At 43.9% G+C, this 23,958-nt stretch overlaps 1 protein-coding gene across 1 annotated transcript; it reads left to right on the top strand.

The window, feature by feature from the left end:
* Window positions 1–1,269: 1,269 nt before the first annotated feature.
* Window positions 1,270–23,547, top strand: LOC111219643 (myoferlin-like). Its single transcript, XM_022742355.1, has 54 exons — window positions 1,270–1,311; window positions 2,163–2,254; window positions 6,864–6,972; window positions 7,081–7,174; window positions 7,277–7,440; window positions 7,852–7,980; window positions 8,145–8,207; window positions 8,298–8,348; window positions 8,445–8,475; window positions 8,835–8,950; window positions 9,065–9,191; window positions 9,293–9,396; window positions 9,508–9,576; window positions 9,702–9,745; window positions 10,370–10,452; window positions 10,616–10,654; window positions 10,951–11,075; window positions 11,197–11,310; window positions 11,560–11,737; window positions 11,853–11,977; window positions 12,166–12,275; window positions 12,459–12,651; window positions 12,922–13,077; window positions 13,245–13,376; window positions 13,593–13,756; window positions 14,502–14,616; window positions 14,735–14,837; window positions 15,081–15,223; window positions 15,400–15,570; window positions 15,795–15,888; window positions 16,046–16,123; window positions 16,212–16,393; window positions 16,602–16,760; window positions 16,917–17,018; window positions 17,151–17,312; window positions 17,429–17,594; window positions 17,677–17,753; window positions 17,937–17,993; window positions 19,104–19,115; window positions 19,215–19,313; window positions 19,443–19,571; window positions 19,752–19,907; window positions 20,007–20,098; window positions 20,195–20,365; window positions 20,474–20,622; window positions 20,922–21,061; window positions 21,163–21,251; window positions 21,337–21,432; window positions 21,680–21,821; window positions 21,958–22,057; window positions 22,160–22,353; window positions 22,745–22,854; window positions 22,961–23,108; window positions 23,272–23,547. Exons 1-54 carry the CDS (start codon window positions 1,270–1,272, stop codon window positions 23,308–23,310), a joined length of 6,129 nt encoding a protein of 2,042 aa, XP_022598076.1. The 3' UTR covers window positions 23,311–23,547.
* The last annotated feature ends 411 nt before the right edge of the window (window positions 23,548–23,958 follow it).

The raw sequence follows: 23,958 nt of genomic DNA, 5'->3' as shown, positions 1-23,958 counted from the left end.
GGAAACTTAAATGGAAAGTAATTGCCGATACCACAAGGTACATTTAATATGAAATGTATTTTGAACAAATCCACAGCGAGTTTTCAGCTGCTATTCAGAGTTACAAAGATGCAATCAAACAGCAATAAAAAATGATGACAGTTTCAGAATATATTATACAGACAAATCACAGGTCTTCTGTCTTCACTGTCACTTACTACCTCGCAAAAAAATAAGAATGAAACAGAGCTGCTGACTTGAGGAGAAGCATTAATATAGTGTAGGATAATATAAGATCACATTTCACAAATAATGCTTATTTATTCTGTTTGCGTTTGGCTGGAAAAAAAAACAAAGAAAAAAACCCTAGGAGTGGCCCTGAGCTGTCTGCGGCTCGCTCTGTTATTGCTCTGTACAGCCACTAGATGGAGCCACAGCGAAAGACTTTACCAAAACACGAAGAGTGTGTAGCCCGAGGAGCTGATTTTTTTATTTTATTTTATTTCTTTCTTTTTTGACAGCAACAAGCAGATATGGATATAAAATGTTTATGATTTCCTGGCCTGAAACACGCATTTTTTACTCCAGGAAGTAGCCTGAGCCAGCTGCAGTTGGTGTGTAACTATCTTCATTCAGTGAATCGCAGCAGCAGCAGCAGCAACATTGAGCTCATTCGCCTCCACTTAATAATAATTACACACCCGTGACCCGCCCTCCGGCTTTACCCTCCACTTGGACTTACACTTCCTCAGCCCAGCTCTGTCTGCCTCAGTGATGGGGCAGTGAGGATGTAAAGAGCACGGCAGTCCTTTTTTTTTCAATTCCTCAGAGTCACTGATTTTAGTCTTTTATTTTATTTTATTTTTACCCGTTGTTGCCATGTTGCGTGTTGTTGTAGAGTCGGCCAAAGGTCTGCCTAAAAAGAAGGTTGGGAGTCCTGATCCAATCACCTCTGTGATTTTTAAAGGTAAGCGTCTTTTCAAAAAGTCTTCTAAAGTTTTAACCTGCTTGTAAAATCACTTTGTCTTTGGAACTAAATGGTGAGTTCATATCACTTCACTGAATATACTTTGTAGCATGACGTCACTCTGATTTTTATGTGTTAGCCATTGCAATAAATAAATGATAAAGTAGTGCTCCTCTTCAGCTACTCGTACATTAACTGGATGCCTAATAGTCCGTTTACTTTAAGTGTCAGTGTAGTCTTCCTAAATGCACTCTGTTGCACCACTGGAGACTTTCCCAACATGTCACAACAATTCCAGATGCAAAGACAGCTGGCAGCGAACCATGGGATGTGGTGGTATGAGCTGTGATGAAGGGAAACGACAAGTTAGGACTATAGGGGAATTGGCCTTGAGCTACTGAATTAAAATCATATCAGTCACAGTGTGTGCATCAGACGAGGAACGGTTGAGTGGCAATCAGCTCTAGTTGGCCTCAGCTGTTTTGTTTGTGCTGGTGTCTACAGGTGTGGCAGCTTCTCTTTCCCTGCTAACATGTAAAGGAACGATCTGTTGCCCATTGACATTGATATCATTCTTGCCCTGTGGCATGCAGAAACATGCTTGACTAGATCAATATTTAATTCAGCAATCACTTATCAATAACTTTCTTTAACTTTGTCAGCAAACAAGGGGGTAGAAGGATTTCAGGTATATTCTTGGGTTGGTTGCACCGCGTGTCCTTTTATAAATATTCACAAAAAGAATATTTCACTTTCCTTTCAGATGAGAAGAAGAAAACAAAATCAATTGACAGTGAGGTGAATCCTGTGTGGAATGAGGTAACTTGCACACACACACACACACACACACACACACACACTCACACACACACACACTCACACACACACACACTCACACACACACACACTTTTAGTTTGACATTTAATCAAAGGTAGTTTAGATAAGCTGCTGAAGAAAGCAGGACTTGATTGATTACAAGGTATGCTCCCTTTACATACAGTAGTAGACATCACATCACACTCTGGTGCAAACATCACATGCCCACACTGTATGCATTTAGCATGTCAACTGATTATGCAAATGTGTGAATGATTAGATTAGTCCACGAGTCTGATATAATTATTTATGGTGTTTTGCATGTTACCGGCTGAGTAGGTAAATCAGCATTTGATGCATTCAGTTGATGGACTGTGTGTCCCTCATCTTGTCTTGCAGGTGCTTGAGTTTGATCTGAAGGGCACTGCACTGGACTCGAGCTCCTACATAGACGTGATTGTGAAAGACTATGAGACCATTGGGAAAGACAAGTAAGTGCGGTGCCGCTCCTGAGATCGAGCCCCTTGTTAACTTTGTCTTCATGTGTTGTGCAACAGAGAGGGATGGCAGAGGTGAAAGAGAAGCTGTGTGCCTCACCTTACTGAATCGCAGCGAGATCGTCCTCTTGTCTGAATGAAGACTTTCTAGGAAATAGGTCTGTTCAGTGAGGCTGCAGGTTAGCCAGCAATAGGAGGTGTGTGTCTTTTCCAGTTGGCCCAAACACAGGCAGTATAACACGAGCCGTCAATTAAGCCAGTGTTAATCTGAAAAACCTTTTGAAGTGCCTTGGCAGATAAATAGTTGTTGTTTTTTTGCACATGCTACAGGCCCACTGGTTAAAAACACTGACTGACTAATAATATACAGGGAAACTTAAGTAGCATAGTTTCATAGTAACCCCAGTGTTTGAGTTATATAGTTGCCTCACTCTTCCCCCTCACACCCTCTTTGCCGTGCTGAGACTTGCCGGGCTGTGTGGGACGTCTGATGACGATTGGCCAACAATGGATGGATGAATTGTTGTTTGTCTTCTCTCTTGCTGGGATTTGCATGGCACTGTGTGACTGGGAACAGGGAAAATACTGTACTTGTGTGGCAGTTACTTTACCAGTTGCAGAGGAGTAACTGCTGTAGGTACAGGATGTAGGCACAGCTTTTCATACTGAGAGAAGTGCTGAAAATGCTAAATGTTTCTAAGTCACTCACAGCTCGAGGCTGGTGCTTCCAAATAAAGCTGGAATCACATATGGGACCAATCAAGATCAACCGCAAAGAATGTTTCCGCGACATCACTAATTACTGCGATCAAAGTCCCGTCTGTGGGGAGAAAGTAAAGCACATGGAAGCAGTTCTTTCTTATGAAATAATGTAAAATGTCAAACAACTATATGTTTGATTCTGTTCATGTGCTTTGCCGAGTAAAAGTTTCCCCAGTGCACGGGACAGTCATAACTGAGGGAGGAGCTTTTTCCAGCAACATGAGTCCATGTTAAATTGAGTAAAGTTTTCCACTGGGCTGGCCCGTCTGACACGCTCCCTCAAGATCTGCACAGAGGGAGCAGAGCACGACTTCTCTCTTTCTCAAATAGTTTTTTTGGCTGTTGTTATGGGTAATCCCTGCTGTCGTGGCAACAAAAGTGGGGGAGGGTGTGTGTGTGTGATGATATCAGACAGACAGGAATCAGAAAACTGTAGGACAAAGTCTGGTTTCAGTACAAACTAAGGATTTAGAGTAGACATTAGAATTTATCCTCTGGGGACCTTGATTTCTGAGTCTGGACCAAAGTGGTGGACAGATGGATAGACACACAGCAGGCACGGCTAAAAATGAATACAGTACAGTCAAAAGTATGTAGGCAGGCAATTTATTAAAACTAGTTCATGGTTGAAAATTAACCTTCATGAAGCTCATTTGAAACCTGTGGTCTGAGGCCTGGTCATTTTTGTGCACTTTCTTTGCATGCCTCTGTTAAGGAACTTTATCTTTCCAGATACGGTGTTGACTGTAAAGTTCTCCGACACGGCTGCAGACTAAAAATCTAAGGAAGAGTTATGGTCACACTGAAATGAAAATAAAAAATGGCTTTGTCCTGACTTCTCTGCACAGATACATTTGGAAGGTAGAAATGTGGGGATGCTAAAGAAAAGAAAAAAAAAAGCAAGGTAAAAGTCTCATAAAAAACACAGTCAAACATCAGTGTGTCCAAATATTTCACTCACTTTCCCCTCACGTGTTTGTGAAAACATATTTCTGGGTTTTATAACCTTACAGAGCTGAAAACTCGAAACCTGATAAATGTAACATAACAGCAATAATCAGGGAACCGTCACGGAATCACGGATTTCCACACCCTTCCCACAGATGTGGGGATGAGCTGTATCATCACATTCATCCATCCTTACAGATCTGTGACAAGAAATTAATGTTGACAGAGTGGAGGGTGTTAACTTTTTGAACTGAAACCCAGCCAAGGACGCTCACTCTTTCCTCCCTCACGGATAGGTGAATATTACCCCTTGGCTGAGATAAATTAGCTCTTCATTATACTGTGAGACGCAAAGAGGTCAAACGGTTAAAATCTGTTTGTGTATGACTACAAGTGTGGGGACAAAGAGCAGCACTGTCTGTTGTCCCGGTGGCTGTAGAAGGCTTTAACATCCTGACCGAGGGAAACAACTGCATCTGCATCCAGCTCACCAGAGCTTGACAATGGTTACAACGTCTGTTTTGGTCCGTCCACTGCGTGTTTACGTGGAAACAATGGGGGAAATGAACAGTCCAAGCATGCCTTCTCTAATCTGTTCACAATATGCACAGTACGGGTTGTAGCTGGGACTGTAGATGTTCAGGCCAGTGTCTTTGACACTGTACGACTTAATCTTTTTATCATATTTGAATGCTCATGTCATGGTCAATCAATATAGTCTTGCTGAAAACAAAGCAGATGCAAAACTCACATATGTCAGAAGCCCCATGTGAAACCATCCTCCTTACCAAACTAAAAAAGGTATTTCGAAATGTTAAACAGTTTGGAGTCAGAAACAGGTGTCGGCAGGTAAATTAAAACTCCATCCACAGTCCAACCAACCAAACCTACCTGAAGCCGCTCTCTCACATTGTTTTGAAGATGCCAACTGCACATAAGCATTGTGGTGATTGTGAGGCAGGTCTGAGGAAACATACCAGGTTTATAGAGTCACTGAATCCCCGGAGAAGCCCGGTGTCAGCCTCCTTCCTGATGTAGCGCTGCGATCGCTGCCAAAAGAATAACACTCCATCCTGTCTCCTCTCATGATGAATTCCATACAGCTATTTGTGTAGTGACCTCAGATGGTGGTAACCTGGCGTGCAGCTGTCAGTAGCACTATTAAAATTATGTGTAAAATGTGTTTTAACATTTTGCTCAGTGCTGAGACGCTGATCTGACACTTCTTCAATGTATGCATCCACTGTGCACTGAACATTCCTGCAGGACCGTTACTCCACCCAAACAATGACTCATTTCATATGACGCTCTACGTTTCATTATAACTACAATGTAAAAATGAATATTTCTCCCACCCAAAGATATGTATCAACTATCCAGGCTTCTAATGCTTTAGCGGTGACTTTTTAAGATTTATTTCTTCTCGGCTCTAATGATGTGTTGTTGCGCTTGTGCTTACTCATAAGCGTCTGAGGCATAAACACGCTGCACATTAGGCCGTGTAGTTTTTGGCTGCACACCAAGGCAGAAACAAGCCGCCACATAAACAAACAGCAATAACAAACTCCTTCGGTGCAGTTGAAGTGACACTGCAAAGAAAGAAGAGTGTGTTATACATTTGTCAGATCTCACGTAGTCAGGCACCTTCCCACATTCAGTTTAATTTTGTTCCCTTGAGTTATCAAAGGAGTTATCAGAGGAATGTGACTAACGTTGCTGCTCTAAACACTAGATCAAGCTTATCTGTATCTTGTTCTCACAGCCTTTTTCTTGACAGCCATTTGATGAAATAAGCAGTTTCTTTTTCCACTTAATCCCTCGAGTGTTAATGATTACTTCAGGAAATGTTGTCGTTGACGTTGCACGCAGAAAGTCTTTGACTCATTTGCAGAGGCAAATAACTCCATGGAAAAACTGTTATAATTTCCACACATGGTGGGAATGAAGTTTTTAGTATGAACGTGTTCCAGTGATTTTTAGGAGCCAATTTTGAAGAGTTAATAGTTATTTTTTCCTAATTCCAGGTGGTAATACTGTAGATTTTACAAAGTCACTGTGTGTCTTAACTTTTCAGGTTCACCGTGTCGTTATATGACGACGTGGAAGAATAGAATCGTCCCGGTTCTACTCTTCATAGCTGGCATTTCAAACGACTCCTAAATGTAAAGGATGGCGAGAGTTTGTTCACGTCAGTTCATCAGTGCAGCCGGTCACAGATGAGCTGTAACACTGTAAACCTGCTGGTTGGTAGCTTCTGTGCGGTGATGACTGTGCGCTGCCTCATGAGGTGTGTTTGTTTGTCTGAGCAGGCAGGGTTTGTTAGCTCTGGGTGGCGACCTATATGTCCCTTTTTTCTTTTTTTTCTTTTTATTTGAATGTGACTTGATCACACAATCTCTGTGTGGTCTGTACATTTATTACTGACTAGAACGGCAGCCTGAGAAGTGTTTCTGATATTTTGTCCACCTTATTTATATCAATAAGGGTCGACTAAATGATAGAAACACCCTCGCAATATAATCGAACAGCAGCACAAACTGCAGCCTCCAAATAATGGCCATAATGTTGAATTAGTCTTAGCTGTGTATAACTAATAAACTGGAAACTGAGTGTGTGTTTCAGGTTTGAAGTGTCCAAATGAGAAACTAGTATTTTCTGTGGCTATTATATTTACAATCATTCTCATGTCAGAAAACTGTTGCAATTGATCAAACTGAGATAATCAGTGGTGTCACAGTAGTCCTGTAGCTATCATACAGATGTTGATTCTTGTTCTGGTGAGTTAAACTGGAGAGAGGTTCACACGTATGTTATACACGTGTAAAATCACAGTATCGATTGATATGAATCTATTTCTGTATTTGATGTTTCCCTGCTGTGTGTTTCCTCACAGATTCATTGGATCCACCAAAATCTCTTTGAGAGACCTTGCCACAGGTCAAGTGAGATCTCTACCATCCAAGAATATGTCGCTGGTCAATGAAAGTGGACAGAGTATTGGAGTAAGTTTCTCTCTGTCAATATGAATTAGAAAATATAAGCAAGAGGAAGATTGTGTTCATTTTAATTAAATGAATGAATGAATAGACCTGCCAATCATTTCCTCCCAGGCCACAATCAACCTTGCGATTGCCTACGATCCTCCAGCAGGTGCTCTACCAAACCCCAATGACCCTCAAGCGGGAGATGCTGCAGCGGATGCTGGTACGTTTATGTAAATCTTTATGATACATACAGGATTTACTGGGAGCATTAAATTTGATTAGAGGCATGATATCATGTTTATCTTGTCTTTCTGGTAATTAGGTGGTGGGGGCGGCGGTGAAGAGGGTGATGAGACCGTACCAGATGGGGGCCAAAGTGGCTCTGCAGGGGGCCGCTCGCCCACCGGTCAGGCTGTTAACCTGCGCCAGCGGCTGGCCAGGGGACAAAATCGCCACCGACTGGTTAATAAACCGCAGGACTTCCAGGTCAGTGTGCCACACAGTTATCAACAAAGATCAACAGCTACTCAATAATTTTAATATGCTCTGGCTTTAAGTGCTTGATTGCGATGCAATAACTCTGCAATAGCTGCTTGTGGTTTAGATTAAGAAGCTCGTAAACGTTCACGTGCGTTCATTACAAATGCTGCAGTTACTGCAGGTTGCCTCTGACAGACTGCTTTCTGTCTTAATCCTTTGGCATTTTTAAAATGGTCGGGACGTTTCCGAGGCTGGCAATAAAACAGATGGAAAAAAACTGAAATAAGTATTGTTATGGTTATTGTTCTGATCCTGGCATGAATTAGTTACGTGTAGAAGATTCTGTCAAATTAAAATTTTGGGTCAGTTTCGGGTGTGTTCGTCCACACTGACACGTTGATACTGTGCGTCTTTCAGATCCGTGTGCGGATCATCGAGGCCCGTCAGTTGCCGGGGAATAACATCAAACCAGTGGTGAAGGTCAACGTGTGTGGACAGACCCACAGGACGAGGATCAAGAGGGGAAACAACCCCTTCTTTGATGAGGTACCGTCCCTTCACACTCACAGTGACACTATATGATACAGATTTGAAATGGAATACAATGTTTTTTAGGGGAAGTCGTTCACTACACTGAAACTACACACTGTCCACTTTCAATATATTACTTCTTTATGTCTTTATTTTAACTATATTTTGTGTTTTTGCAGATGTTCTTCTACAATGTCCACATGCTTCCATCAGATCTGTTTGATCAGAGCTTTAGCTTCCGGGTAAGCATGGTTCGTGTCATTCCTGACGTCCTATCCTCTGTCGATGTGTATAAATATATAAACTGCGTATTATTGCGCTCCTCCCTGCAGGTGTATGATTCCTATTCACTGAGGGCGGACAGTCTGATGGGGGAATTTAAGGTGCTCGGTCTCTCTTCCTTGTAAATTGTTAATATGTAAAAAGCGTGGTTAATGTTCTTACGAGTCTGGCTCATCTCGCTTCGTTCTCTCACACAGCTGGACGTTGGTTATGTGTATGATGAACCAGGTAAGCTCACCACAAACCACAAACTAGATTTGTGTGTCATTTACATTTGCACAGACAGGGCTGCTTGTCTGACTTGTACGGGCCAAAATGTGACAGGGTTATTATGGTGTTACATGTAGTTGATATTTGACCAGAAAAGGTGTTTTTTGTAACGTGATTAACATGAAACTTCTGTATTACTTTACTTATACTATACTTAACTTATTACTTAACTATTTGCATGACATATATTTTTCATTCGTTATTAAAGTGACTATAATCACTATTTTAGCACTGGGTCACATGACTACATCTGTGTCAATGGTGTTCCTCATTATGACTCTTTGTGCATCTTCCTGATTGTGCCGTCTGTATTGCAGCCCACTGTGTCATGAGGAAGTGGCTCCTGCTCAACGACCCAGATGACTCCAGTTCTGGGGCAAGAGGCTACCTCAAAGTCAGCCTCTTTGTGGTGGGGGCTGGAGACGAGCCTCCGGTACGACGACTTTCACCGGCTGCTTCCTCTTTCCGCATGTAAATAAAGCGGCTTCGCCCCCTCGCTCGCTCTCATGGACTGGTTTCTGTTTCTTTCCGTGTGCCCGCGCTGCAGGTGGAGAACAGGGAGTATAATGACGACCAGGACGACATAGAGAGTAACCTGCTGCTGCCGGCTGGTGTCACTCTGCGATGGGCCACCCTCTCGCTGAAGGTGTTCAGAGCTGAGGACATTCCTCAGAGTAAGACGAGTATTTGTACAGCACCTGAAAAAACCACACTATATATTACCATCAATAATGATTGATAATTGACTAATTCCTTCAATGTTTTCTCATTTCAGTGGATGATGCATTCATCCAGAGCATTAAAGGAATTTTTGGAGGAGATGAAAACAAGAAGAACCTGGTGGATCCTTTCTTAGAGGCTCGCTTTGCAGGCAGGAAGGTTTGTCCTGATCATTTTTTAGGTGCAGTGTTAAATGTGAGGAGGCTGGATTTCATATTGTTGTTTATGGAAGAAGAAAAGCTGAGGTGTGGTTTGTTTCTGTCTCTCCAGCTGTGCACTCAGATAATTGAAAAAAATGCAAACCCTGAGTGGAACCAAGTGCTGCACCTCCAAGTCAAGGTAAGGAGTCGGCCTCAGGATAAAAACATTATTCTGCTGAAGTGCAAACCTAAGAAAAGTAATGGACATCATACATGGATTGTCAGTCTTACTCTGTTTAACCTGTTTCTTGTTATTTTCTGTAGTTCCCCTCCATGTGTGAGTCTGTCAAACTCACAGTCTTTGATTGGTAAGTCAAACGTCTAAGAGATTCAGTTTCAGGTTCTGTTCATAAATTCAGGAATGTGACGAGATTGTTATTTCATTGTCAGAGTTGTTTGGGGTTGAGAAAGCGTAGCTCAATATTTATGCGAGTGTGGTCAGCTGTAGTGTGTTTGTCCGTGTCCATGACCCGTCACCAACCACATGAGAATAATGAAGCAGCATATGACTCAGGCTGTGCCAGGCCCCTCCCTTCCCCTCAATAACATGCCCTGGGATCCTGTTGGCACCGTCCATCAGCTGATTTACATCATTGTGTGTTTCTGAGCGAATGAACAGTCAGATAACTCCGGTCCAGGAAGGCTGCAGGGAAATAAGTGCAAGAGGAAAGGTTAGAAAAACAGCGTACCCCTCAGAAGGTGCTGAAAAACACACAACACTGGATACAAGAGCCAACTAATTCCCATTTGAAAACTAAAACCTTTCGACATAAACAACCAGAGAGAGACATTGTTCTTCTGTTCCATGTACTTCCTTCGTGGAGGTAGTGAAAAGGCAGCGCAGTGCACCAACGCTGTGAAATGTTCATGTTGTTTAACGGGGAATCCCATGAATGCAGTGTGAGTTTAAAAGTCCCCGTGTGTGATTGCAGGGATCGTTTGACAGGAAACGATGCTATTGGCACCACATACCTGAACCTGGCCAAGATAGCCTCCTCTGGTGGAGAGATAGAAGGTATAATTTTTAATTTTTGGGATATTTTTTTTGTCTTTGTATCTCACCTAAGATATTTGTTGTTGCATTACTATATGGACAAAAAAACTTTTGTCACTCTGGTGTGCCTGTTTGGATCAACTTCTAAATGGTACTTGAATTGTCCTTTTTCTCCTGGCAATAGAGGAACATGCGGGATATGGGGAAATGTCGCCGTATGAAGGTTCACCACTGCTCTTTTTTTGCTCTGTGTTGCATGAGATGTGACGTGTGCCGTGCACTCTGTTTAATTCTGCGTGTGCACATTGCATATAAAAGCTGTGCTACGCTTTATTTTAACATTAAGGATTTAAGTGTTTGTTCGTTGTGCCTTGTCCCAGCGATGTTTCACTGCTTCCACCTCAGTCTGTCTCTCACCACCGCCTCAAACACAGCAGCACTGACCTACTAACATTAAAGCTTTGCCTTTTGATTTGTCTGTTCATGAAGAAGTTAACTTTGGTTTCCTTCTCCCTCCAGCAAACACGGGGAAGTCTGAGGTGGGCTTCCTGCCTGTCTTTGGGCCCTGCTATGTCAACCTGTATGGCAGCCCCAGAGAGTTCAGTGGGCTGCCAGACCCCTATGCGGATCTCAACTTTGGCAAGGTAGTGATGTAGACATGATTTTTCCTGTATCTTAAACCTCCTCTTCCCTTTTATCTGTGTCCTCCGTTCTCTTTAATGTCAGCATTTCACATCAATGTGTTGTCAATGTGTCCCCGCACAGGGAGAAGGAGTGGCGTACAGGGGCAGGATCCTGGTCGAGCTGGCCACTAAACTAGAGGGAAAAGTAGACAAAACGGTAGACGGTATCCACAGCGATGACATCCTGGTGGCACAGGTGCTGTAACTGTTTATCCACTGGGTGACAGGTGTGGTTGAGTTTGACAGCAGTGTGGTTAAGTGTTAAGCGTAACTGGTAATGGATTGCAGACATTGGATGGCTGGATGTGTTCGGCTTGTTTTATCGGATTTCTGCAAAATCTTTATGATCCCTAAAAAGTCTGTACATGGAGTCCTACGAAAATTTTAAAAGTATTTTCTCCTTCTTTTTTCCTTTCCCTCTTTTTTGTTTTCGTCTCTACATCAGAAATACCAGAGGAGGAGGAAGTACTGTCTGTGTGCGGTCTTCCACAGCGCCTCCATGATTCAGGAACCCGGAGAACCAATCCAGTTTGAGGTCAGCATCGGTAACTACGGCAACAAACTGGACACCACCTGCAAACCACTGGCCTCCACCACTCAGTACAGCTGTGCCGTATTCGATGGTGAGTGACGAAGCCATCGTCTCATGTGATGCTTCATGTGTTCACGTCTTAAAGACACATGTAAAACCTGCTTTGTTGTCAAGGGGATTTCTTGATTGGTGTGCAATCTTTCCAGGTAACCACTACTACTACCTGCCCTGGGCAGACACTAAGCCAGTGGTAGTGGTTACTTCATTCTGGGAGGACATCAGCCACCGCCTGGACTCTGTCAACATCATCTTCTACATTACTCACCACCTGGTAAATACTGCACTATCCTCTGTAATCCGCAAAATGGCGGTTTGAGTTTATGATTTATTGCTTGCAGGTTTACAGCCATTAAATCATACTGTGATGAAATTGTTTGGGGTGCGTGTGCACATGTGCCACCATGAGAATCTGTTTCAGATGGGAGTGTAATCCTCATCCCTGTTTTGTTGTTGATGCAGCAATCCAACCTGGAGGCATTTAAAACTGCCCTCGCGGGTAAAGTCTCCGACAACCAACTTGTAGAGGTGTGGCTGAAGTTGCTCAATCAGCTGATTGAAGACATAGAAAGGTAAATAGTGGACATGCTGTTGCTGAGTGCCGTGTGCGCATCGTTTTACTGTAATGACACATCAGATGAAACCAGCAAAAGGGCCGGAAATGTGTTTAGAAATATCATAAGCAGTAATCCCATAAAGATTCAGAGCTGAAGGGTTATTATTTAGTATAATCTCAGTCTATGTATTGTTCACAGCTTCCCAACACCAGAGCTGGAGGGCCGCTCCAACCTGACATCTCTGGACATCCAGATCAAAAAGCTGCGGGACAGCGCTTTGACCACCATCATGGAAGGAGCCCGACACATGAGAGAGGAGGCCACAGAGATCCGAGACACGCTGCCTGACATCGAGTCCTGGGCAGACAAACTTAAACTGTTGGCTGAGGAGGTAACAACACAGCAAGATGAAGTCTATTGATCTTTTTGTTTTAGTGATGATCATTTGCAGGTGGATGGAGCTGATGTGTTCGCTGGTGCACGTGTCATGCGCTCAGCCAAAAACAGTCTCAGCTTCAAAACAAGTGACATTCTTGCATTTTTACTGATTGGCCCAGACAGGATCATAATCAATGGACAACATGTTTATCATCACCTCATAGACCGTTTATCCATAATGCTCCGTAATGATCCATAATGTTCTTATCTTCACGGCGTCTAGCCCCAGAACAGCATGCCCGACGTGATCATCTGGATGCTGCGGGGTGAGAAGAGAGTGGCCTACAGTCGCATCCCCGCCCATCAAATCCTGTTCTCCACATACAGTGAGCAGGCGTGCGGTCGACACTGCGGCAAGACACAGACCGTCTTTCTACAGGTAAACGTCTGCGGACGAAGAAATAAAGAAAAGATCAGAAAACTTGGTGTTAGGAAACTTTTACTGTTTGTTGATTTTAAGAAATAATTTTAGAGTGTAGGAGAACGATACTGCGCTGGACTTTTAATATCTCTGAAACTATAATGCTCATGTGATTCCTCCCTCAGTACCCCATGGACAAGGCCAAGGGCTTGAAGGTGCCGGTTCAGATTAGAGTCAACATGTGGCTGGGTCTGTCTGCACATGAGAAAAAGTTCAACTCCTTCGCTGAGGGCACCTTCAGCGTGTTTGCCGAGCTGGTACGTTACTCTAAGCAAGAGTAACTGCGAAAGCTATGATGTTTATATGTGTGTCTGTTTTCTCAAAGTTTTGCAGGAAAACATTTTTGTTAAACTCACGAGGATATTTTGAATGTCTGAAGTTGCTGTTGCTGATATTTATTGATCTTTATAAATTTTTTTACCGGTCAGTGAAATCATATCTAAATCTAAACTTGTCGTCCGTTGCGTTCACAGTACGAGAACCAGGCCCAGGTGTTTGGGAAGTGGGGGACCACAGGCCTGGTGGGGCGCCACAAATACTCTGACGTGACGGGCAAACTGAAGCTGAAGCAAGAGTACTTCATGCCCCCCAGAGGATGGGAGTGGGAGGATGACTGGTTCATTGACCCAGAGAAAGCGTGAGTGTAACTGGGGATGATGATTTGGTATCTCTCCTCCTCTGAAACACAAAACATTCGACCACGATGAAGACCTCGTGATTTAAGGGGTTGAGAGCCGAAGCGGGTTCGTCTTGACGGAAGCCTCGCTGCAAGTCATTTTGGTTGGATGTATATTTTTCCCCACTGAGCACACACACACACACACACTCTGCTCTCTGCCGTTTACATTCCTCTCATGCCACAGGAAGTGATTTAATGACGAGTACCAGCCTGTTCCAGTGAGCTGGAAGTTATTTACATTAAACTTTGAATCTGTCCCCTCGACTCTCTCTCTGCACTTCAGTCCCGACTCCAAATGTACGTGTGTAATTGGTTGGTTTCTCAGAACAATATCATCAGTACATCTGCCGTGTACAGGCAGGTGACAAAGTAAAGGAAAAAAGAGAGAGTGCAGAGTGCTTCATACATATCTATATAATATAATGAAACCATTACAGATTGTGAAAAGTAAAATTGTCTTGAGCATGAAGAGGAAGACACACACACCTTTTTAAAGATGCACCTTGACTGATTGATATGAATGGAAATTTTAGCTGGGGTTACTCCCAACATGTAAACACCGTCCCTGTTAAAACATGCGTTAGTGTTCCAGGGTGTTGTTTGATGTTGGAGGAGTGACAAAGTTTGTTCTTACTTGCTTTAAGTAGCTTTTCTATATTTTACACACAGATATTACATAGGTATGTCTTACGTTGTGTTTCAGTTTGCTGACGGAGGCCGACGCAGGACACACCGAGTTCATGGACGAGGTGTTCCAAAATGAGACTCGCTTCCCCGGCGGAGAGTGGAAGGCCGCCTCCGAGCCGTTCACTGATGTGGTGAGAGCAGCAAGCACGCTCATACTCAAATGATGTGCAGTGTGGCTTTCAAAATATCACGCACTCACCCAACAGTTGATATGTGCAGCTAAACAGCAAGACATTTTGTGTTGTGCAGAATGGAGAAAAGAGCTGTAAGCCTGGAGAGTTTGACTGTCCTCCAGGCTGGACCTGGGAGGACGAGTGGACTGTGGATGACAACAGAGCCGTGGATGATCAAGGTGAAGACGTGCACCTAGCTGCTGAAAGCTAACAAGCAGCTTTATTTTCAAGCTGTTTACCTCCAAGTGTGTGTAGATCATTTTAAAGGGATTTACTCTGGTCTTCTTGTCAGATCAGGGGAACATTCATAACAAAATAAACTCGTAAGATAGAATTTAAACCGTATGTTTATGTATCTGTACTATAATAAAAAAGAAAAGAAAGGCAAACTGATTGTGTGACTGTGTGCATGTACTCTACAGGCTGGGAGTACGGAGTGACCATTCCTCCAGACGACAAACCTCGGTCCTGGGTCGCTGCAGAGAAGGTGTACCACATCCACCGCAGGAGACGGCTGGTTAGGCCTCGCAAGAGAGCTGCACTGCCCGCAGGAGCAGCTGTGGAGGTGAGCATGGGGCAGTAGGAGCAGCACTGTGTCGTGTAGCGTCAGTCAAAGCTTGATGTCATGTATGCTCTTTTTAAATCCCCCGGTTGTGCCATAATGAGTCATGCATCATCACTTGTAACGGATTTTCATGAAAAAGAAAAAAGTCAGAACGACATGTTTGTCTTTACACGCAGAGGCGGGATCGAGGTGACCCCGAGGGATGGGAATTCTCGTCTCTGATTGGCTGGAAGTTCCACAGGAAGGAGCGTTCATCGGATACGTTTCGTCGGAGGCGCTGGAGGCGGAAGATGGGACCAGAGGACAGACTCGGAGCGTCTGCCATCTTTCAGCTGGAAGGTGCATTGGTGAGTATGTGGACCACGGCCAGCGAGAGAGGCGTCGAGTATCTGTCCTCATATTAAGTAACAAGCGATGCCATAAAAGTATGAGCCAGATCTGAGCTCACTGAATCACCAAATATTTACTTATGCATTAAACGCAGTCACAGAACCATGGCGTGTTTTTATTGGGCAGCGTGTGACTCAGGGACACGTAGAAGCTCTGAGACGTCTGTTGGTTTACTCTGCAGGGTGTTGATACCGGGGAGAAAGAGAAAGGCTCGAAGGCCGACGCCACCAAGCTGTTTGGTGCCAACACGCCCACCGTGTCCTGCTCCTTCGACAGTGAGTGACGCGCGTACCAGTGAACGCATGCTCGAACGAACGAACATGCTCTTCCATACATACGCATGAATTATATGCTTTAAACATGTAAATGTACCTTTTCATACACAAAGTACACATGTGAGCTTGTTTTCTTTTTCCTTCCTCCTCTCCGCAGGGTCGTATTTGTACCATCTCCGTGTGTACGTCTATCAGGCGCGGAGCTTGAGTTCCATGGACAAAGATAGTTTTTCTGGCAATATAATTAAATGCTTAGTTTCTAATAACAATATTGAGTCTGTCGATGGATTCGAAGAGTTAAATTTGATTTTTTTCCCTCACAGATCCGTACGCACACGTCTCCTTCCTGCATGTTAGTAAGACAACAGAGAAGCTGCGAGCAACACTGAACCCAACCTGGGACCAAACTCTGATTTTCAATGATGTGGAGATTTATGGAGACCCCCAGAATGTCGTTCACCGCCCCCCCGATGTTGTGGTGGAGTTCTACGACCACGACCAAGTGGTGGGTTGTTTAATGCAACCAATCCATGTTGTTTCAGCGCTTCATTAATATAATATTTTACACCTAAAGCTGACCCTGTGTTGTTCAAAAGAGACTTTTTTTCCTGTTACATCCCTTGTTTGAATTCTCTACATTTTAACTTTGCACTCCTTATTGTATAATCTTGGAAATTTCAAGATATATTTGTGCCACGTTCTCGTCTGCGCAGGGGAAGGACGAGCTGCTGGGCCGCAGTGTTTGCATCCCAATGGTGAAACTGAATCCGAGCATAGATCAAACACCTAAACTTCTGTGGCATACCATCATCCAGAAGGGACAGAAGGCAGGGGAGGCCCTGCTGGCTGCTGAACTGATCCTTCAAGACAAGGTTTGCAATAAAAGTAAAGGAGAATAGGCAACTTTCCAGTATTTAAAACAAGACTATTGTTGTCATACAGTTGTTCTTCCAATGTGATTAAACTTAAAATTGCTGGGCGAAACAAAAGCATAAGGGGTAATCCTCCACACTCTCTTGTCTCTGTAGTCGGGTCAGTCAGATCTTCCTCTGGTTCCCCCAAAGAGAGCGGAGAACCTCTACATGGTTCCACAGGGCATCCGGCCTGTGGTGCAGCTCACTGCTGTGGAGGTAACACACAACCTTTTTAATGCTCTCACTGTGAACCGACAAGTGTCATGTCTTCTAAATGCTCCTCTGTGTGTGTGTGTGTGTGTGTGTGTGTGTGTGTGTGTGTGTGTGTGTGTGTGTGTCTGTGTCCAGATTCTGGTGTGGGGTCTGAGGAACATGAAACCATACCAGCTGGCCTCAGTGTCTTCACCCAGCCTGGTGGTGGAGTGCGGGGGGGAGAGGGTGGAGTCAGCCGTCATCAAGAACATGAAGAAGAGCCCTAACTTCCCCAGCTCCGTCCTCTTCGCCAAAGTGGTAATGGCAGGGTTAAACCAACTACTGTGTGTGTGTGTGTGTGTGTGTGAATTAAATAAGTGTCCCAGATGGAGTTTTTATTATTTTCTGCCATTTTCTCCACACTCTCCGTCCAGCTCCTTCCAAAGGATGAGATGTACACACCTCCCATTGTGCTGAAGGTGATCGACCACCGTCCATTTGGCAGGAAGCCCGTGGTGGGTCAGTGCACCATCACTTCTCTGGAGGAGTTCAGATGTGACCCATATGTCATCACTGCAGAGGGAGCCATGTCCTCTAAAAGTAAGGAGGCATAGAAAGAAAACCGTTTAACGCAGAGAGACAAAAAGCTTCGCTCTTAACGTTTCCCTCTCGTCGTTGACAGTGGCCCTGATGATGGCTTCCCCCTCCAAACATGTCTCTATTAACATGGAGGAGTCGAGACCACTGCTAGAAGCTCAGGTAAACTCACCACTTCCTACCACTACCAATCACTAATCGATGTAGATATTAACAAGTAACTTTGCTTATTGCTCTGTGTTTATTGCTCCTTCTAAAATCACATTAAGTTGCCTCTGTTCACTAAGAAGGGCAGAATTTGACTCTTGAGTCAAATTTGACAAACGTTATTACTCTGGCTTACAGTTCATGTACAGCATGTCAGCTGCTGTCAACAAAATGGCCTCTCCTACCCCCCACTTTGTATGTATGATTACCTGTTACAGCTTTCTAATTCACAAGTGTGGGCACCAATGAAACTTGGAGGGCTGAGATCATTTAATCCACTGCATCAAGCTTGGCAAATGCTTCATAATAACACAATGACACACACAATTAATGTATGTTGTCATATCAACTGTGATTGTACTAAATTAATTAATTGTCACTAATTTAATGAGCACATGTTATTAATTTCTTTCACAGCAGGGGCGTAACATGTTAAAGGAAACAAATTAGTCACTCAGGCATCTCACACACGTAGAAGTTGATTTTTCCATCAGTGTGTCTGGAAACAGTTGTCATTATTCTGCTTAAGGCAAAATTGTGGCATTTTGGGAAGAAGGCTTATTAGCGTTGTGGTTGCTAAATGTGAAGCTACAGCCAGTTGCCGGTTAGCCCAGGGTTAGCTTAGCTTGTCAAATGTCAAACAATCCCAGACTGAAAACGTTGTTTCGGCCAAACCAAAGTCTCCGAAGTGCCAGACAAGAACTCTGTCACATTGAGTGACAAGAGAAGTCTTACTCTAATTTATGATTACTGAAATCAAAATGTAATAAAAACTCCATTGGTCATAATTTGAGGCCAAATCAAATTCATGGCAGGCAAGAATAGGAGACAGGTCCAGCTGCAGCCTCGCAGACCCTAAAAACCACACCTCCCGCAAACCACGCCCATTATCATAACCCTAACCCGCCCATGAACCATGTTTGGAAGTTCTACTTTCTTTCATTTTCATTGTTCTCCTTCATGCTGCTGCTGGAGCTGGAAATTCCTTGAAAAATGCCACAAAACCGCTGGTGCCATGTTGCACATGAAGGGACAGGTTATGTTGTGTAGGGAGCCCCCTGCAGGCCTGCAGCCTTACTACAGCTGCCCGCCTCGCACTGCCCATTGTTACGCCCTTGTTTCACAGATTTGCTGTCACTTGTTGATCTTTTTTTATCAACCTTTCCTTCACCATAATTCACTGTTTCACTTTTGTAATTTATTGTGTGTGCTGTATGTATGTGTTTTTTTTGCATTTGTTTCTGATGTATGTGTTCATACAACTGACCTCCGTTTTCGGTCACATCGTATCTTCTTTGTCCAAAGCATGTAGAGAAGGTGAGAGTTCACAAGAGTTATGACTGAGATTTCAGATTCTTATAGGCTAAGCAGAGATGTGTATGTATGGATATTTACATTGTGGAATTCAATCATCAGGAAAAGGAAACAATTGACTGGTGGAGCAAATTCTACGCTTCAACCGGAGACCAGGAGAAATGTGGCCCTTACCTCAAGAAAGGATATGACACCCTCAAAGTCAGTTGGTCTAGTTCTTCACCACTTCCCACAGTATTGATTCACTTCTGTGTTGTATGCCATGAGTGTGTAAATAGTGACCAACACCAGATGCTTCTTTATGACCTGAATGTGACTCTGCATTTTCAGGTGTATGAGTGCGAACTGGAGGACGTCCCAGAATTCAAAGGGTTGACCGATTTCTGCAACACCTTCAAACTGCAGCGGGGCAAGAATGAAAATGGGGACAGTGACCCCACAGTGGTCGGAGAGTTCAAGGTAGGAACAATAACACTTTTAGCCTGCTACCAAAAACTGTGTCAGATTTTATTTTATTATATCTTTTTGTTAATTGAATGTAAAGCCATAAAGAGTCCCCTCGGCTCAGGACCAAGTCCAATTCTTTAAGGGGTCACGAAAAGTAAAATCCGATTCGTGTGTGTTCCCTCGTACCTGCAGGGTTCATTCAAGGTGTACCCTCTGCCAGACAACCCAGGTGTTGCTCCTCCTCCCCGGCAGTTCAGAGAGCTGCCAGACAGTGGACCTCAGGAGTGTCTGGTCAGGATTTACGTGGTGCGGGCCGTGGATCTGCAGCCCAAAGACAATAACGGCAGAGTGAGAATGAATAATCCATTACCTGCAATAAAAGCAGCATATTTCAACACGCACCAGTCTGCACCTGCTACTTAAACTTGTCTCCTCTCTCCTGCTCAGTGTGACCCATACATAAAGATATCACTGGGGAAGAATACCATTGAAGACAGAGACCATTACTTACCCAGCACCATCAGCCCTGTGTTTGGAAGGTAACATTCATAGAGAAATTATATAGACTGTAGATAATATAAATGGGAAGCCTATTGGACCTCCTCGCCTCTCAAACACTCTTTTGGTTTGTTTAGGATGTTTGAGATGACGTGTTTCCTGCCCCAGGACAAGGACCTGAAAATCTCTGTCTATGACTATGATCTCCTGACCCGTGACGAGAAGGTCGGCGAGACGGTGATCGACCTGGAGAACCGCTTCCTGTCCAGATATAACTCGTACTGTGGCCTGCCGCAAACATACTGCACGTAAGGAAACTCCACGGGCGAGGGGCAATCTCAAGGCTGAGGGGGAAATGAGGAAAAAACATACAGTGATGATCGGTCTCTCTCAACATCTCTCTCTTGCCATCTTAGTTCTGGTATTAACCAGTGGAGGGACCAGCTGAAGCCGTCTCAGATCCTGGAGAACCTGGCCCGTCTAAAAGGCCTGTCCAAACCCAGGACGGAAGACAACGGCAACTCGCTGACCTTCAATGGCAAAGTCTACACGCTGGCTCAGTTCGGTAATGTCGATGGTTTCATTTAATCAGAACTATTTTTCCTCAAGCTTCAGTGCCAAGTTACATTTCCACATAAATGAACATTTAATGTGGTAAAATGTTGATTATACGTTTATGGGATCAACCGTCTCCTGGCTCACACATCGTTTTCTCACTGTGTAACAAATGAGTGTGATGGAGTCTAACTTTGATTTGACTGTTGGTTAGTGAGAGTGAATCTTTTTCTTTCTTTTCTTTTTGCCCACATCTGATATGACTAGTATGATAAGTCTAATTAAGGTGCAAAATGTTTTCACATCCAGAGAACAACAAGGAAATTCATCAACACTTGGGTCCGGCCCGAGAGCGACTCAGTCTGCACGTGCTCAGAAAACAGGGACTAGTCCCTGAACATGTGGAGACCAGGACGCTTTACAGCAGCTTCCAGCCTAATCTCTCTCAGGTTAGATGTCTCCACTTACACATACCGTGTCTACACAATATATATCCGCGTACACTTCTTATGCAGCCGTTCTGTGTAACCTGTACATTGCGTTAATTCAGGGAAGGCTTCAGATGTGGGTGGATGTTTTCCCCAAAAGCATTGGCCTCCCCGGACCTCCCTTTGACATCACACCACGCAAGGCTAAGAAGTGAGTTCTGCGCGGCTCTTCAGCTCTTGGTCACGGGTCACACCGGACGCCAGCGAGCTAACATCCCCTGTGTTTGAATGTTCAGGTATTTCCTGCGCGCCGTCATCTGGAACACCACAGACGTGACTTTAGACGAGACGAGCATCACCGGAGAACACATGAGTGACATCTATGTCAAAGGGTACGCTTGTTAGCATTAAAGCTAACACTGGTGTCACATCTATCTCTGCAGTTGAGCTTTGAAAATTTCATTTTTGTCATCTTGCCTTTTCCTTTACAATCATTTCTAAAATCTTGTTTTAGCTGTTTTAATATGGTGATTTTGAACATGATACTGATTGACCTTTTGAAGCAAAACTGTACAGTAGAAGGTTACTGTGGAAAAGCACAGGGCGATGAATAATGACACCTGTTGCTCCCTGTGCCAGATGGATGCCAGGCATGGAGGAGGACAAGCAGAAGACCGATGTCCACTACAGGTCTCTGGACGGAGATGGCAACTTTAACTGGAGGTTCGTCTTTGACTTCGACTACCTGCCGGCTGAACAGCTCTGCCTCGTGTCCAAGAAGGTGAGGCTTGTCTGGACTTTTAGCTCATAGTTAAAATAAAACCATTTTAGATTTAAAAAAAAAAAAAAAAAAATGTCTGTATTGTTGAAATTGCTAATGTGAATCATGTTTTCACGTGTTCTTCCTGTTTCAACAGGAACACTTTTGGAGTCTTGACAAATCAGAGTTCAGGATTCCCCCCAAGCTGATTGTTCAAATATGGGATAATGACAAATTGTCGTTGGATGATTACCTTGGTAAGACACTTAGTTTAAAGTGGACCCAAGAAAACATAACTTTTTTTGTTTGATTTACCAAGAGACATGATAAAACCTGACCACCGTGCTCTGTGATCCCAGGCGCGCTGGAGCTGGATTTACGTGACCTGGTTGCTCCTGCGAAGACCCCAGAGAAGTGTTCTCTGGCCATGATGGATGTCGTGGAAATCGGAGCCCCACACAAGACGGAGCACGCCAAGTCTCTGTTTGCACAGCAGTCAGTCAGAGGCTGGTGGCCCTGTTCCATTGAAAAGGACGGGCAGAGCGTCCTGGGCGTAAGTATGAATAGAAAGTACACAGAGAGAGATGGATGCTTTTTTTTTTTTTTTAAGTAAACTGGCTTGTTCAAACCTGAACTATAGAGCAAATGAATGAGCGATAACAGGGTTGGAACAAGAAGAAGTTCCTCCTGCTCCAGTCTGCTAAAGGTGACTGAGAACAACAGAGGAAAACTGCAGTTGTCTTTTCTGAAATAAGGACATTTCCCTTCCCTGAGTTTTAGCACCAAAAGCTGAATTTTATATTCATTCTTTCTTAATGAAACATTTATAAGTTGTTCACAGAAGCCTGATGAATAGATTCTGCTCCGTTTTGAATCTCGTGAAAGTGTTGGAGGTCCTTGTTGTCGCGTCGTGCTCAGTGTGTCTGCTTGTCCTGTGTCTGTAGGGCAAAGTGGAGATGACACTGGAGATTGTAAGTGAAGCAGATGCAGACGGGAAACCTGCAGGAAAAGGCAGGGACGAGCCCAACATGAACCCAAAACTGGACCCTCCCAAGTAAGAACTCAGAGGAATGACTGTGAAACGTATTGCACAGATTATTGTGCAGATTGAACCTCTGAAAATGTATCCACACTTTTCTTTCATTCTCCCTAACCACCAGACGCCCGGACACGTCCTTCTTCTGGTTCACCAACCCATGTAAGACCATGAAGTTCATTGTGTGGAGAAGGTTCAGGTGCCTCTTCATCGGACTCATCCTCCTCCTCATAGTGGTTCTCTTCCTCGCCATCCTGTTGTACTCTTTACCGGTAAGGACGGACGGCTGAATAACATTAGTCATATCTTCTGAAATCATTACGTTCATTGAAGAATTTGAACTTGTGGGGCAGGTGAAAATTGTGAAGGAGTGTGTGTGTGTGTGTGTGTGTGTGTGTGTACTCAGTGATTTGATTGTTGGTTTTCCTCTTTCAGAACTACATCTCAATGAAGATTGTGAACCCTCTAAAATAACGAGACAATGGAGGAGGAGCAGTGGAACTCTAAAGGACAATACAAAATGTCTTCCGGATCGCACTCCTGATCACAACTACCACCAAACCATCTCAATATCTTTATTTTTTTTTAATGTCTCCGGGCCGGCAAACTTCCACAGGCATTAGGTTTTCACATTGTCTGTCCCATTCTCGTGAACCCGATATCTTAGTAACGCCTTGAAGGAATTTCTTGTGGCACAAACATCCACTTGGACGAAAGGATGAACTGATTAGAACTTGGAGGTCAAAGGTCACTGTGACCCTGTCAGAACTCACAAATTCATATACTAATTATTAACACAATTTAACACGAACGTGACATTTTATATCCAACACTTCTGGCCATTATTCAGCTTTCACTCAGGAGCAGGAGATTGGGACTATATTTCCTGCAGCTTGGCCGGTCGGCGGAGGCACACAACCACGAGGCGGTTATTTTAGTTTTCTTACTGCGTTTAGTATTTTATAAATGGGGGAAGGGGTGCTTGCACTTTTGCACTATATCACTGTATTTTACCATGAACACTTTGTCCACAACACTAAACTGTGACAGACTTGTGAACAACACATGAGGAACTGCACATCTGTGATTTGTTTCCAACCCACTGCTTTTATCACACAAACA

Source organism: Seriola dumerili, unplaced genomic scaffold, assembly GCF_002260705.1.
Source record: "Seriola dumerili isolate Sdu_G_001 unplaced genomic scaffold, Sdu_1.0 BDQW01000068.1, whole genome shotgun sequence".
NCBI classification, from domain to species: Eukaryota; Metazoa; Chordata; class Actinopteri; order Carangiformes; family Carangidae; genus Seriola; species Seriola dumerili.
Note: the sequence above shows the minus strand (reverse complement) of the source record. Positions and strands in the feature narration are given on the sequence as shown.